The sequence below is a fragment of the Schistocerca gregaria genome, chromosome 1 (genome assembly GCF_023897955.1).
Source record: "Schistocerca gregaria isolate iqSchGreg1 chromosome 1, iqSchGreg1.2, whole genome shotgun sequence".
NCBI lineage: Eukaryota > Metazoa > Arthropoda > Insecta > Orthoptera > Acrididae > Schistocerca > Schistocerca gregaria.
In genome coordinates, this window is record NC_064920.1 from 910,132,238 (window position 1) to 910,148,003 (window position 15,766).

Here is a 15,766-nt window from a genome sequence, read left to right on the forward strand (position 1 = left end):
ATTTATTACAAAACAGTCACTTGTGCACACTGAAACAGCATCCAGAAAAGGGTATGTTAGACCACACCCCCAAATGCCACTTATACTGCCCACTCATCCCCCCATCCTGCACCCTGTCCCTCTAGTCCTCTGTTCACTTAAGAAGCAAGCCTGTCTTTGTGGAATGACAAGCACTGAGTAAGAGTTAGAACAGGCAACACTTTGAATGTAACAAAAGGTAGTAGTGTATTGGCAATTTGCAAGCATTTAAGTTGTGACTACTGCAAGAGACTCTTGCAGCTTTCGTTTGCTACAGAAAAGGGCATCAAATAGAAAAGTGTGATACTCACAGGCTTAATAGGAATGCTCATTGTGGATAAAGGTTAAACACCACCACAATGGAGTCTTGCTATCAGCATGTTAATCAGCCTTGGTTGTTAGGTACAAGAAATACAGGTTTATAAACATAGCTCTACCAGTGGAATCATCTTAATAAGTTTTTAAGGTCTTAACAATATTTACCATAGATAAAATACCCTGTAACAACTTCTAAGTGACCTTCTTGCAAATATTTACAAGTTGTTGAACTAATATTGCTCTAATTGTTCTTTTTACTACTTTCACACATCTTGTCAATGCCTTGTTCAAACAATGTCATTCAGGCACATTGTGAGTGTAAATTTATTTGTAATTGAACTGGACAGTATACTTGTAATATACACGTGAAAAATTCAATTTACTGCTCTCCATTTGCTTTTATTTGGGGGTAAGGTGACTGTGAGACTAGCCAACCAAAATGAGTTATGAGTTTCCTTTCAACCAAACAAAGATGGCTCTTGCGGTCAGTCTATGAACATTGCCGATATTACAAGATCTCTGTTTTGATGAAAAACTGTGTAGTAGCCATGCTGCAGAAAGCCAAAAACTGACTTCAGTGTACTGTGTATTTAGAGCTGTTAATGGTTAGTAGGTGCATGTTGTAACTTCCTGTCTGCAAAAGTTGATGGCAAGTGTAATTGAACTTCAAGAAACATCTATACATGAAGTGGATAGCGAAGAAGGCCCTTAGTGTAGACTGTGTTGTAGGGTTTGAAATCACATCAAATGTAATTTTACAGTGTAATGCACTGGATGCCAAAAGGCACAGACATTTGGGTTACTAATTCCTGAAGAGGTTATGTCTAACAGAGACCTAGTAAAGGCACTCCTACAACTCATCTAGGGTACTGACTGGCTTTAATAGAACAACATGGAGAGATACAGCACAATAAACTTAGTTTTGGTGTGGACAACAGGAGGCTAAGAAGTTTATTGCATCAAATCAAATCAAAACCTTTAATTAATACAAAGAACCACTCATATTTTGTAGACATGTTCTCTCTGCAGAAAATTAACATTGAGCTTTGAGGTGCTTGTGAGGATTCAAACATATGAAATTCTGAGAAACTGTGTAGTAAGTTTTAAGTCCCCTTCAGTTGGTCAAAAGTCCATGGACATAATTCACTTAGTCCTAGTCTTAATCTGTATCTAACTACATATTCTGTGAACCACTGAGAAATGCATGCAGATGGCATTTTTTTCTATTCCAGTCACATATTGAGCTTGAGAAGAATGACTATTTAAATAATAATTAGTATGATGTCTTCGAAGACATTGTGGGAGTGATACCTAGGGATCTGAAGTACTTATCGTAGCTTCTTCACTTAATATAGATTTTTTGTTTTTGTAAGTTAGCTGTCATGTGTTAATTGGCATGTATCTTTAAGTATCCGTCATGAGTTTTTAAAAAAAAAAAAAAAAAAAAAAAAAAAAAACCAGTGACAACTCATGTCGCATATCTTTGTATACATTCAGTGTTCCCTGTTAGTCATATTTGTTTTGGTTCCACCCACTTGGTCAGTATTCTAAGATAGCGCATACAAGTTTTATTTTATTTTATTTATTTTTTTAACAGTCTTCTTTGCAGAATTTATTCATTTTTCCATTATCCTTCCAGTGAGCCAAAGTCTGAGAGTAGCTTTACCTATGACTGAGACTACTTGACCATTCCATTTAATCCAAACATATCACAAAAATGATTGTACATATATATGTATGTACACTGACGTGACAAAAGTCATGAGACAGTAATATGCACATATCATATAATAGCAGTATTTCATACACAATATATAAAAGTGAAAAGCATTGGCAGAGCTTCATTTGCACTCTGGTGATTCACGTGAAAAGGTTTCTGACTTGATTATGTCTGCATGGCAAGAAATAATAGAATGTGAATGCGGAATTGTATGTTGGACCTAGACGCAAGGAAACTGTTAGAGAATTCAACGAGTTTTCTGTTAGGACAGTGTGGAAAAATTTGATGTTAAGTGGACTACTGACAGCAGACAGCCAACGTGAGTGCCTTTGATAACAGCGTGACATTGCCTGCAGCACCTCTCCTGGCTTTGTGACCATATCATTTGGGCTCTAGATGACTGGAAAAGTGTAATGTGGTCAAATGAACCCTGATTTCAGTTGGTAAGACCTGATGGTAGGGTTCAGGTGTGGCGCAGACCCCTTGTAGTGATGGACTGAAGTTGTCAGCAAGGCACTGTGCAAGCTGGTGGTGGCTGCATAATGGTGTGGGCTGTTTTTATGTGGAATGGATTGGGTCCACTGGTCCAATTGAACCGATCGGTGATCGGAAATGGTCAAGTCCCGCTACGTAGAGATATGCAGCCATTCAACAATGCAATTTTTATGGGTGGAATTGTGCTATTTTTTGCGGATGACATTATGCTATGGTACTGGGCCACAGTTGTTGGCGATTGGTTTGAAGAATATTCTGAACACTTCAAGCTCACGATTTGGCTGCTCAGATTGCCCAACATGAATCCTATTGAACACATTCAGAATGTAATTGAGACGTCAGTTCATGCACAAAATCCTGCTCTGGCAACACTTTCGCAATTATGAACGGCTGTAGAGCCAGCATGACTCAATATTTCTGTAGGGGACTTACAACATCTTCTTGAGTTTATGCCACATCAAGTTGCTCCACTGTGTCGTGTGTGTGTGTGTGTGTGTGTGTGTGTGTGTGTGTGTGTGTGTGTGTGTGTGTGTGTGTGTGTGTGTGTTAACTACTAGCCCTGAAAAAGTGGCACAGCTCATGATGTGTAAATAGCTAGACTATATTCAACCAGTATTGGAGAATGAGCAAGAGAATTTTAACATAATTTAAAATCTTAAGTAACTTTTTATTGCTGACAGCTCTCACAAAATGACGAAAGGAAGAAAAGTTTATAACCTACTGTAGTTTTTCTGTTCATGCAATAAAACTGGAGCAGCAGGCAAGCCATCTTAATTTATTACTTCTGTACTAATAACTGTATTTGTGACACTTTTGCAGACAGCATCCACATATACCACTGAATGTACCAGCAAAATTAAACCATTGTTCGACACAGAGTTCAGGGATATGATATCATAAATACTTAGATACGTGAAAAACAGCTGAATCATGCATGATATTTTATTACTTCTTTACTACTAACTCTATTCACAACACATTTCGCAGGCAGTATCGACATATACCCCTGGGTGTACCTGCAGAATTATACCACTGTATGTACAGCTTAATAAACATTGTGCTGCATGAAAACAAAGCTGCATGGCGAATTTTAATATAGATACAGTTGAACTATGTGTACAGACGTGTGAAATATGTTACACACACATGAAATATGTGACACGTGTGTACGCTGGCAAATCCATGGCTAAAAAGTTCCTCGTAAAGCTCTGGATTGATTTTTACCAATTGTAGTACACATATTATGTACTATCTGGAAAGAAATCCTGTGGGAGTAAGCAGCAGCAACTTTATATTGGAATGTGTGTGATAAGATGAAGACAGGAGGGAGGCATAAGAGGTGGGCAGACAGAGGGGGGGAAGGAGGAAATGGACACAGGTAGTGGGTTGAGGAGATGGATTGAGAGAGGGGGTGGATATGGACCTAGAGAGGGAGTAGGGGAGGTGGACAAAGAGAGGGGGAAGGAGGAGATGGATTTATAGGAGGGAGGAGCGGAAGGACAGAGAGAGGATGATGAGCAGACGGAAAGAGTGGGGGTCAGGAGCAGGAGTAGATGGACAGAGAGAAGTCGAGATGATGGATGGAAGGGGAGAAGAGGAGTTGGACTGAGAGAGGGGTAGAAGGAAATGGACGGACAAAAGGGAAGAGGAGAAAATGGACAGAGAAAGGGAAGAGGAGGAGATAAGCAGTGTGTGGAAAGAGGAGCTGATGAACTATGGAAGGGGGGAGGAGAAGATTTTAAGGGAGAGGGGGACGTGGGGAAGGACTGAGGGGGGTAAGAGGGGGGGAGGAGGAGAGGAGGAGGAGATGACAAAGACAGAGGGGCAGGGGAAGATGCTCAGAGAGAGGGGGATGAGCAGGTGGAAAGAAAGAGGAACAGAAGATGATGGACAGTGAGAGGTGTTGGTGGAGATGGATGGAGGGAGGGAGGGAGGAGGAGTTGTATTGAGAAAGTGGAGGAGGAAATGGACAGAGAAAGGAAAGAGGGGGAGGAGATGGACAGAGAGGAAAGAGGAGGAAATGGACAGAGAGAGGAGGGAGGAGGAGATGAACAGAGAGAAGGTGAAGAAGAGAGAGGAAAGAGGAGGAGATGGGAAGAGAGAAGGGTGAGAAGGAGATGGGAAGAGAGAAGGGTGAGAAGGAGATGGGAAGAGAGAAGGGTGAGAAGGAGATGGGAAGAGAGAAGGGTGAGAAGGAGATGGGAAGAGAGAAGGGTGAGAAGGAGATGGGAAGAGAGAAGGGTGAGAAGGAGATAGACAAAGATAGCAGGGAAGAGGGGATGGAATTAGAAGGGGAGGGAAGATGGGCAGAGGGAAGAAGCACTTGGACAGAGGGGTAGAAGTAGACAGACAAAGAGCGGGGGGAATAGAAGATGGAGAGAGAGAGGGGCAGGAGGAGATGGACAGTGAGGGAGGGGGGAGGAGGAGGTGTACAGAAAGAGGGGGTGGTGGAGGTGGACAGAGAAGGGCATTGGCAGGGAAGGAGGAAATTGATAGAGGGAGGGGGCAGGAGTTGGGCTAATAGAAGATTGGAATAAATACATACCAGGCAATGCTGGGTTTCAGCTAGTCATTATATAAATGCCGCAAACACACCATTGCTTGCATTAATATCTGAGAGCCTGGGGACAAAGCAAGCAGTGGATCATAGCAATAACGGCATCTTGTCTCATTCACTCAGTGGTATACAGGTAAATCAGCAAATTTGTACAGTAAAATGGATAAGCCTTGAGACTATTTTCTTTCATGAAATGATGACAGAGAAAAGTGATGAACACCTGTGTAATGAACTATTTTGGAATTGGTGTTACACTATGGCACTGTGATAATTAAGGAGACCTGTCAGAAACCAAATATTTTCCATTGTATCTCAGATTCATTATTTAGAAAGAAAGTAATGAGCTAGCGAAAGAATGATTTGCTGCAAGTGTACATCCCCCCCCCCCCCCCCCCTTACCCTGTCCTCTCCATTCCAGTGACTTCTACCTCTCCATTCCAGTGACTTCTAAGCAATTTCTGATCTAACTCATCACATTTGGCATTGCTTCTCGTTTTGTCATTCTTTTAATACAGTTTTGATGTTTTGTTTATTTTGTTATCAGAAACTGCTGTGCCTTTTTCTGCATGTGGCCATTGGGTAAATTGTTTTTCTTTCTGTTTCTTATTTTTTATCTGAGACATCCTTTTCGAGCTCCTCTTATTATTCCATCTGTTAAATCTCTCTCTCTCTCTCTCTCTCTCTCTCTCTCTCTCTCTCTCTCTCTCTCTGTGTGTGTTTGTGTGTGTGTGTGTGTGTGTGTGTGTGTGTGTGTGTGTGTGTGTTGTTTTTCTTTTGGAGAGGGAGAGGGGGGGGGGGGGGGATTGCAGATAATGAAAAAAGTAATGACTTGAAAACGGTAAGAAAAATTAAATTTTTTTCCAGTTTCACAATAAAGACACACTCTTCAGTGCAGGAGACGATTATAGCATGCCACATTGGATAAATCTGAGGTAAGTAAGTACAAATTTATTTTATACTTTCATTTATAGAGTAGTATTGACAATATTATTTTACTTTTCAATATAACTTCGCTGTTTTGTAAGTACGCTTTACAGTAAGTGACAGCAGAAGAAAATAAAATGTAATTGGCTGCCACAGTTTTTTCACTTTCTGAAGAATTTCACAGAAAATTTTTAGCAATAACTGAATGCATATCAGAACTATTTGCAAAGCCCTCTGCTTCATTTGTCATTATAACATGGGAGAAGTATTGTTTCTACTTTGCTTCAACTTCATTGGGAAATACATTAAGAAATTGTTTGAACTGTATACTCACATCAAATATAGAGTGTCAAAATTTGTATTTATTAGGCAACAGCATCTGGAAAACTAAATTGGACAGATTTTCGCTTGTGAAAGGCATAATCTGATTTTGAGACACTACCTGCCATTAAAGCTTTAGTCTGGCAGGAACTTTCATTTCAGCATTCACTCCACATCATGTGAGAATGAAAGTTTAGTTCTGGACTGAAAGATGAAATCATATTGTATGTAATTATCAAAACATAGTGATTATAGTTCTCCAAAAAAGTCTTTAGTATCAAATAAAGACTGGAGCTATATGTAGCATTTTTGTTTCGCTTGTTGGTTTTCGGATGCTGTTGGTTTATTTATCAGTCGCCATTTTTTATTTGTAGTTAACTGTTCCCCCCATGAACCATGGACCTTGCCGTTGGTGGGGAGGCTTGCGTGCCTCAGCGATACAGATGGCCGTACCGTAGGTGCAACCACAACGGAGGGGTATCTGTTGAGAGGCCAGACAAACATGTGGTTCCTGAAGAGGGGCAGCAGCCTTTTCAGTAGTTGCAGGGGCAACAGTCTGGATGATTGACTGATCTGGCCTTGCAACATTAACCAAAACGGCCTAGCTGTGCTGGTACTGCGAACGGCTGAAAGCAAGGGGAAACTACAGCCGTAATTTATCCCGAGGACATGCAGCTTTACTGTATGATTAAATGATGATGACATCCTCTTGGGTAAAATATTCCGGAGGTAAAATAGTCCCCCATTCGGATCTCCGGTCGGGGACTACTCAGGAGGACGTCGTTATCAGGAGAAAGAAAACTGGCTTTCTACGGATCGGAGCATGGACTGTCAGATCCCTTAATCGGGCAGGTAGGTTAGAAAATTTAAAAAGGGAAATGGATAGGTTAAAGTTAGATATAGTGGGAATTAGTGAAGTTCGGTGGCAGGAGGAACAAGACTTTTGGTCAGGTGAATACAGGGTTATAAATACAAAATCAAATAGGGGTAATGCAGGAGTAGGTTTAATAATGAATAAAAAAATAGGAGTTCGGGTAAGCAACTACAAACATCATAGTGGACGCATTATTGTGGCCAAGATAGACACGAAGCCCACACCTACTACAGTAGTACAAGTTTATATGCCAACTAGCTCTGCAGATGATGAAGAAATTGATGAAATGTATGATGAGATAAAATAAATTATTCAGGTAGTGAAGGGAGACGAAAATTTAATAGTCATGGGTGACTGGAATTCGTCAGTAGGACAAGGGAGAGAAGGAAACATAGTAGGTGATTATGGATTGGGGCTAAGAAATGAAAGAGGAAGCCGTCTGGTAGAACTTTGCACAGAGCATAACTTAATCATAGCTAACACTTGGTTCAAGAATCATAAAAGAAGGTTGTATACATGGAAGAATCCTGGAGATACTAAAAGGTATCAGATAGATTATATAATGGTAAGACAGAGATTTAGGAACCAGGTTTTAAGTTGTAGGACATTTCCAGGGGCAGATGTAGACTCTGACCACAATCTATTGGTTATGACCTGTAGGTTAAAACTGAAGAAACTGCAAAAAGGTGTGAATTTAAGGACATGGGATCTGGATAAGCTGAAAGAACCAGAGGTTGTACAGAGTTTCAAGGAGAGCATAAGGGAACAATTGGCAGCAATGGGGGAAAGAAACACAGTTGAAGAAGAATGGGTAGCTCTGAGGAATGAAGTAGTGAAGGCAGCAGAGGATAAAGTAGGTAAAAAGACGAGGGTTGCTAGAAATCCTTGGGTAACAGAAGAAATATTGAATTTAATTGATGAAAGGAGAAAATATAAAAATGCAGTAAATGAAGCAGGCAAAAAGGAATACAAACATCTCAAAAATGAGATCGACAGGAAGTGCAAAATGGCTAAGCAGGGATGGCTAGAGGACAAATGTAAGGATGTAGAAGCTTATCTCACTAGGGGTAAGATAGATACTGCCTACAGGAAAATTAGAGAGACCTTTGGAGAGAAGAGAACCACGTGTATGAATATCAAGAGCTCAAATGGCAATCCAGTTCTAAGCAAAGAAGGGAAGGCAGAAAGGTGGAAGGAGTATATAGAAGGTTTATACAAGGGCGATGTACTTGAGGACAATATTATGGAAATGGAAGAGGATGTAGATGAAGACGAAATGGGAGGTAAGATACTGCGTGAAGAGTTTGACAGAGCACTGAAAGACCTGAGTCGAAACAAGGCCCCGGAGTAGACAACATTCCATTAGAACTACTGACGGCCTTGGGAGAGCCAGTCATGACAAAACTCTACCACCTGGTGAGCAAGATGTATGAGACAGGTGAAATACCCTCAGACTTCAAGAAGAATATAATAATTCCAATCCCAAAGAAAGCAGGTGCTGACAGATGTGAAAATTACCGAACTATCAGTTTAATAAGTCACAGCTGCAAAATACTAACGCGAATTCTTTACAGACGAATGGAAAAACTGGTAGATGCGGACCTCGGGGAGGATCAGTTTGGATTCCGTCGAAATGTTGGAACACGTGAGGCAATACTGACCTTACGACTTATATTAGAATAAAGTTTAAGAAAAGGCAAACCTACGTTTCTAGCATTTGTAGACTTAGAGAAAGGTTTTGACAATGTTGACTGGAATACTCTCTTTCAAATTCTGAAGGTGGCAGGGGTAAAATACAGGGAGCGAAAGGCTATTTACAATTTGTACAGAAACCAGATGGCAGTCATAAGAGTCGAGGGGCATGAAAGGGAAGCAGTGGTTGGGAAAGGAGTGAGACAGGGTTGTAGCCTCTCCCCGATGTTATTCAATCTGTATATTGAGCAAGCAGTGAAGGAAACAAAAGAAAAATTCGGAGTAGGTATTAAAGTCCATGGAGAAGAAATAAAAACTTTAAGGTTCGCCGATGACATTGTAATTCTGTCAGAGACAGCAAAGGACTTGGAAGAGCAGTTGAATGGAATGGACAGTGTCGTGAAAGGAGGATATAAGATGAACATCAACAAAAGCAAAACGAGGATAATGGAATGTAGTCAAATTAAATCGGGTGATGCTGAGGGAATTAGATTAGGAAATGAGACACTTAAAGTAGTAAAGGAGTTTTGCTATTTACTAAGTAAAATAACTGATGATGGTCGAAGTAGAGAGGATATAAAATGTAGACTGGCAATGGCAAGGAAAGCGTTTCTCAAGAAGAGAAATTTGTTAACATCGAATATAGATTTATGTATCAGGAAGTCGTTTATGAAAGTATTTGTTTGGAGTGTAGCCATGTATGGAAGTGAAACATGGACGATAACTAGTTTGGACAAGAAGAGAATAGAAGCTTTCGAAATGTGGTGCTACAGAAGAATGCTGAAGATTAGATGGGTAGATCACGTAACTAATGAGGAGGTATTGAATAGGATTGGGGAGAAGAGAAGTTTGTGGCACAACTTGACTAGAAGAAGGGATCGGTTGGTAGGACATGTTTTGAGGCATCAAGGGATCACAAATTTAGCATTGGAGGGCAGCGTGGAGGGTAAAAATCGTAGAGGGAGACCAAGAGATGAATACACTAAGCAGATTCAGAAGGATGTAGGTTGCAGTAGGTACTGGGAGATGAAGCAGCTTGTACAGGATAGAGTAGCATAGAGTAGCATGGAGAGCTGCATCAAACCAGTCTCAGGACTGAAGACAGCAACAACAACAACAACAACAACAACAACAACAACAGTTAACTGTTTCTCTTTGAGTTTACATATTGTCATTTTGTCATTTGTAGACAGTGAGTGGAGCTGTGGATGTTAGAAAATTGAGTGTCAGGTGGAGAAATTGAAACATTTCTGACTTATTCTTTTGTTCAATTTCAATAGGGGAGTGACAGCAGTAGAGGCAGCCAGAAATATTTGTGCGTGGGTGGGAATAATGCTAATGGACAGAGTATGGCAAGAAAGTGGTTTTCTTGTTTTGAGGAGGATTGTTTTGATATTAGTGGCTCTTCATGTTTGGGAAGTCCTTTGGCGTTTGATAAAGATTATTTAAATGTGTTAATCCACAATGGTCAACATCAGTGTTACCAAGAACTGGCATATGTGATGAGCTACAATCATTCCTCTGTCATGTGATACTTGCATGCAGTGGGGAAGAAGGTTCAAAAATCAGGTGCATGGGTACCTCATACTCTAAGCCAAAATCACAAGACTCGGTGGATGGCCATATGTGCATCTATTCTTGCTCCTCACCAATTGGCTCATCCTGTATAGTTACTGGTGATCTGAAATGGTGTCTTAATGCTAACATAAGGAAAATAAAGGATTGGTTGAGCCCAAATAAAGCAGCAACTCCCTGTACAAAGACCTGCATACATTCACAAAAAATAATAATATGCATCTGGTGTGCCAGCAACAGTGTGGTGTACTACGAATTGCTTATCTGAGGTGTAACCATCACTGCTCATATTTATTGTCAACAACTGAGACATTTTGCAGGTGCAATCCAAGAACAACTTCCAGGAATACTTCGATGAAGTCTGCCTGCATTCTGCTTAACTGCCAAAAAAACACTATATAGTAGTGGGGTTGGGAAGCAGTTTCACACCTACCTTATCCAGTCCTCAGATTTGCAGCTTTTTCACTTTCTGTCTAACATCTTCAAGGAGCTTCCTTTCCAGATGAAAATGAACTGTTGACCTTGAGGAACTTTAATTGAGTACTAGAATTAATAACCGAGCAGGAATATGGCTTTGACAATTGTCGTTCTATCTCTTTCGACAGGTTTCACAAACAGAAACTACGTGAGTCATTCACATTAATGTGACCACTGCCTAAGTTCAACTGAATGTGCAATAACCACTCAAAGACAGTAGGTGGCAGCACTAGCAGTGGAAGGTGTACAAAACTTGCCAGAGGGAAGAGGGGGGGGGGGGGGGGGGGTGTGAGCATGCGGGAAACCATGTAGTTGTTGCCGTACTGTGGAAAAGGAAGAGATTTATCTGACATGCAAAAGGGCATAATTATTGGCTTTTGAGCCATGGATGGAAGCATTTCTACACAACTGGTCGTCAAATGCTTGGCAGTGGTGGCTTTTTCAAATGGATCACTTCCTACACTCCATCAGGTGTGAAACGCCTGAAAGCAAACACCCTGCAACAGTTGTCGGAAGGGTGTAGCCCAGAGGAGGGAGTATTATGGTCTGTTGTTGTGGCATTCCCTGTGTGACACATCTCACAGCATTTGATGCTGCAAATGGTAATTATTGAATCTTTTTACAGGTGGTCACTTAATATGACTGAACAGTGTATATAACTCATGTAATGCCAACCAGGGAGAGCAATCAGAAAATTATGTCACAATGGATGTGCATTTAAGTCACTATTCCCTCCATTTGTATGGTCTTTTTCCATCTAGGGTACCCTTACTAATTGGATTGTAGTTTGTTAATGTTCTCTATATTTGGTGTCACACATTGTTGGAGGATGGTCAGCCCTAACATTTCTATATTAATAACTTTGATAGATGATGATAAACAGACATTAAGAATTTCTTTAAGCTCAGGGATTATCGCTCGACTGTACGTTAAGAAATTTTTTGCCAACAACAAGTTTGTCATTGTATGGACCATCACCAGTTTTTGTGTGGTGCAGGACCATGATGATGGTCTATTCAAAGACTGAAACTGCCTTGTAATGAAGAGTTTCTTGGGATATAGTTGAGGGATTAAACTGTGAACTTTAAAAATTTCTGTATTCATTACTCAAATTTCGTGCATACATACTGTATTGTTTAAACCTTGTGATAATCTTTACTCCTTATCAAAAATTTATCTCCATTATTGGTTAAAACAGTTATTTATATTAATTATATTATTTATATTTGGGTTAAAATATAAATTTGTAAGATGAAATGTTAAAATTTATTTATAGCTGTTTTTATGAATCTGTGTAACTTAAATAATAAACTAGGATTAGATACCCAGGGTTTGGATTCTGTGACATTTCTTTTTGTTATTGTACAGGGCTCATTGCTATGTGCCAGTGTGTCTAAGTTACTATTTATTTATTTATTTCTTTTTGCAGTAGTGAACTATAATAGATAATATCAGGGAAATATCATTATTATTTGAAAAGAGTAATAATGAAGTAGCAATATTGAATATCCATCTTTCTCTCTTTTCTTTCCTGTGTTTCTCTTGTTGCCTTACAAACCACACTGCACACTCTGCTTACAAGCCACACTCAGTGTCCATCCTTCTTTGTTTCCATTGTTTAATAATGAAGTAGGTACAATGAGTGAGTTATGATTATTGTTATCATCATCATCAAAGTTTGTCTGTGATAGATATTACCTCTGATAAAAAAAATAATGGGCAGGAAATAGAGAAATCGATACATGCATCCTAAATTTAGAACCACCAAAGGAGTTGCATGGAATAAGTTGAGAAAACAGTGGAGAATGTAGAGGTTGATGGCAGAATTGGATAGAAATTCTAAGTTCTTATAACAAGAACAGTTCATTTATTCATTTATCTATTCATCATGTTCTGTAGATCACGTGTGTAGGAGAACACCCATAGATATGAAACGAGTGAAAGTAAACATAACAGAATGAAACAAGTGTTAGCCGCTGTGTTAATAATTGACTGTTGATGAAATTCTGAAGCACTCAGTGATAAATAGGAAAGTATTTATTGGAACCTAAAGTTCTATAAACAGTTTATGTTTAATCAAGTTACACAAAACAAAAATTAATTGCTACGGCGCTGCTCTGACAAAAGATACTCTTTTTTTCACTCACATTACCTTCTATTGGTGGCTTAATGTCTATGTGATTACTTCGATGTTTATCGCAGAATAACAGTTATGTATTTTCCACAATAATGGAGCCTGTTTGCAAGGAGCATTGCCACAAGTCATGGGTGTTGTGTGCTGTCCTTAGGTTAGTTAGGTTTAAGTAGTTCTAAGTTCTAGGGGACTGATGACCATAGATGTTAAGTCCCATAGTGCTCAGAGCCATTTTTTTTGAAAGTGTAAATTCCTGCTTAACATTTTGAAGCCCTCCAAGAGGGTAGCAATTTTAGGAGCTTCCTGTAAGCACTAATTGTAAATTGCATGCAGGTATTTGTTAGAATGAAATCATAATATCTAAATTTATTTTTACAGTTTCTATTCCACAAACAAGAAGGTAGCATATTCAAATTTTATTCCAAGAATCAAATTACCACCCAAGAGAAGCAAACCACTGCCTGTTTCAAACAATGGGCTGATCCAGGCAGCAAAATCAAAATTGCTTCAAGAAGATGACTGTATGCCAAATTCATTGTTTGATTATGATGCTTATGATGCACAGGTTTTTCAGTTGCCTCCTGTTCATACAGCAAGGTAAATATATGAATTATTCCAGATTCTGAAATGAAGTGTTAGTGTGAAGAATAATTGTAGAATTTCTCACTCATCTAAAGGTTTTATTGTGGATATGGAATTATTTTATGCAGTCAGTGAATTTGATGAGTTGTCAGTCAGTTCATTAACTTAAAAGTGATACTTGAATGGAGAAGTAACACATTGCCTATACTGTGTTTATTATTATTATAAGCTTAAATAATCTGCTGTACACGTTTACTTCAAAATTATTCTGGAGCTCAGTCGTTCAGATTTTCTAAGTAGCCAAAGTTATTCTGACAAGCAATCTCTTGATTGACTTTGGGATTGATTCGACATTAGTGATTCTTCAATTACATAACTGAGGATGACTGTGGGCATACCACTGAGAGTGCTGCTTACATTATTATGAAAATTGTGTCACTTACCAATAGGTTTCTATGATCTCTTCTATTTTGTGTGTTACTACACAGTTTAGAGAAATTTTTTCTCCAGGTAGAACAATGGTGTATGAACATGACTAATGTATTCGTTTCATTTGGTTGCCTTGTACACAATTTTGTCTGCATGTAAATGGCTTTGGAAACAGGCTAATTATTGAAACCATTGAATGTAACTACAGTGCTACATATTCATTCTCTGCAATTTCCAGTGTTTTCTCTATATTTTTTCAAGGCAACCAATTCTTGAAAGACAGACCTCCGTAACTACTAATGCAACTGAGACAAATATTAGTATAGCAAATTGCTGCTGCATGTTCAACACCTTGATAAAAAACCAACACATTTTCACTAAATTTCATTGAGACACAAGAAGTGTTTATTTTGTAAAAAAATTACAGGTATTTAGTCCATAAATCCATTAGCACATGTAGATTCAAGGTGTGGAATGTGTCAAAATATGTATTTTATTTTTTGCATGTAATTTATGCTACAGTAGTTTGCATACATGTTGTTTACAATATAGGGAATGATCAATTTTTTCAAGGAAAATTTCCTGTAACTTACCTTTGAATAGATTATTATCTTGTAGGTACTTAATATAACTTGGAATATAGTTAAAGTTGTGGCACTAGTGTATTTTACACTTTTCTGAACTAGAAAAAAATTCTTCATGTCACAAGGTAAGTCACATTTCTTTCTTGTCTAATGACTGAAGTATGTATCACTTGTTTGATAGTGAGAAGAATATTTAGTTATGAAGGTTGTGATTGAGGTAGTGTTCAGTATCCCCAAGAAGACAGCAGGGAGTTCTTGGAGGCATTCCATGCATAATTATGGCAGTCTGTTTCATGACTTTCTTTTATTTTTAAATTTTTTTTAAATAAACGTATAAGAAAGTTACGGAAGATTGTATCAAATACTATCCTGTGGTCCAATGGCATTTCACAGATTATCTCTTTATCTTTAAAACAATTTCATACCTTTGCTACCATACTCTCAACTACTTTGGCTGTAGAGAGGCTGAATCTGAATCCATATTGTGAGGAGCTAAGTATATCATTAGCTTTCATTAGCTTCAAAATCTTGACTCATCTTCAATATTCTGTCATTCATTCATTTGTTCATTTCCGTGTCTGGTCAGCATTTCCAAAAAATAGCAGCTGTGATAGCTTTTTCATTTCCTTTGTACACATATTGTACTGTGCATGAGTTGTCGAGGAGGGGGCACACAAGTAGGTGGCTTGGATCTTCTTCAGCTCCACAGCCGCAAAAGGTGTCAGTGCTCACTGGAAGGATTCCCCATTTCTTTAGGTTGGTCTTGCATCGGGGGACGCTCACTCTTAGGCGGTTGAGGGACCTCCATACAGGGTATTGTACGTTTGCACCAGGAGCTAGTTCTTCTTTTGGTGAGCCGTCTATGTGCAGTGAGCTCTTCCATGTTGCAAGGTGAATTGCCTCTGGTGCTCCCTCCAGTAATGCAGTCCTAGCAAGGAAATTATTGCGGGATTTAAGGTGGGATCTTGCAGCCTGATGACCATACAGAGGATGTTGGCGGTGATTCTCCTGCTTTGTTCTTTCATTGTCTGCAGCAATGGCCCTCCGGATGTTGGGTGGGGCTGTT

The 15,766-nt window shown here is 39.2% G+C and overlaps 1 protein-coding gene across 10 annotated transcripts in view; it reads left to right on the plus strand.

The window, feature by feature from the left end:
* Positions 1-15,766, plus strand: part of LOC126275021 (GATOR complex protein Iml1) — a 520,849-nt gene that overhangs the window by 64,581 nt on the left and 440,502 nt on the right. For all 10 annotated transcript variants that reach the window (XM_049977169.1, XM_049977163.1, XM_049977164.1 and 7 more), the window contains exons 9-10: positions 5,973-6,040; positions 13,484-13,702. In XM_049977169.1, coding sequence (XP_049833126.1) covers positions 5,973-6,040; positions 13,484-13,702 — 287 coding nt within the window. The remainder of the gene's footprint in view (positions 1-5,972; positions 6,041-13,483; positions 13,703-15,766) is intronic.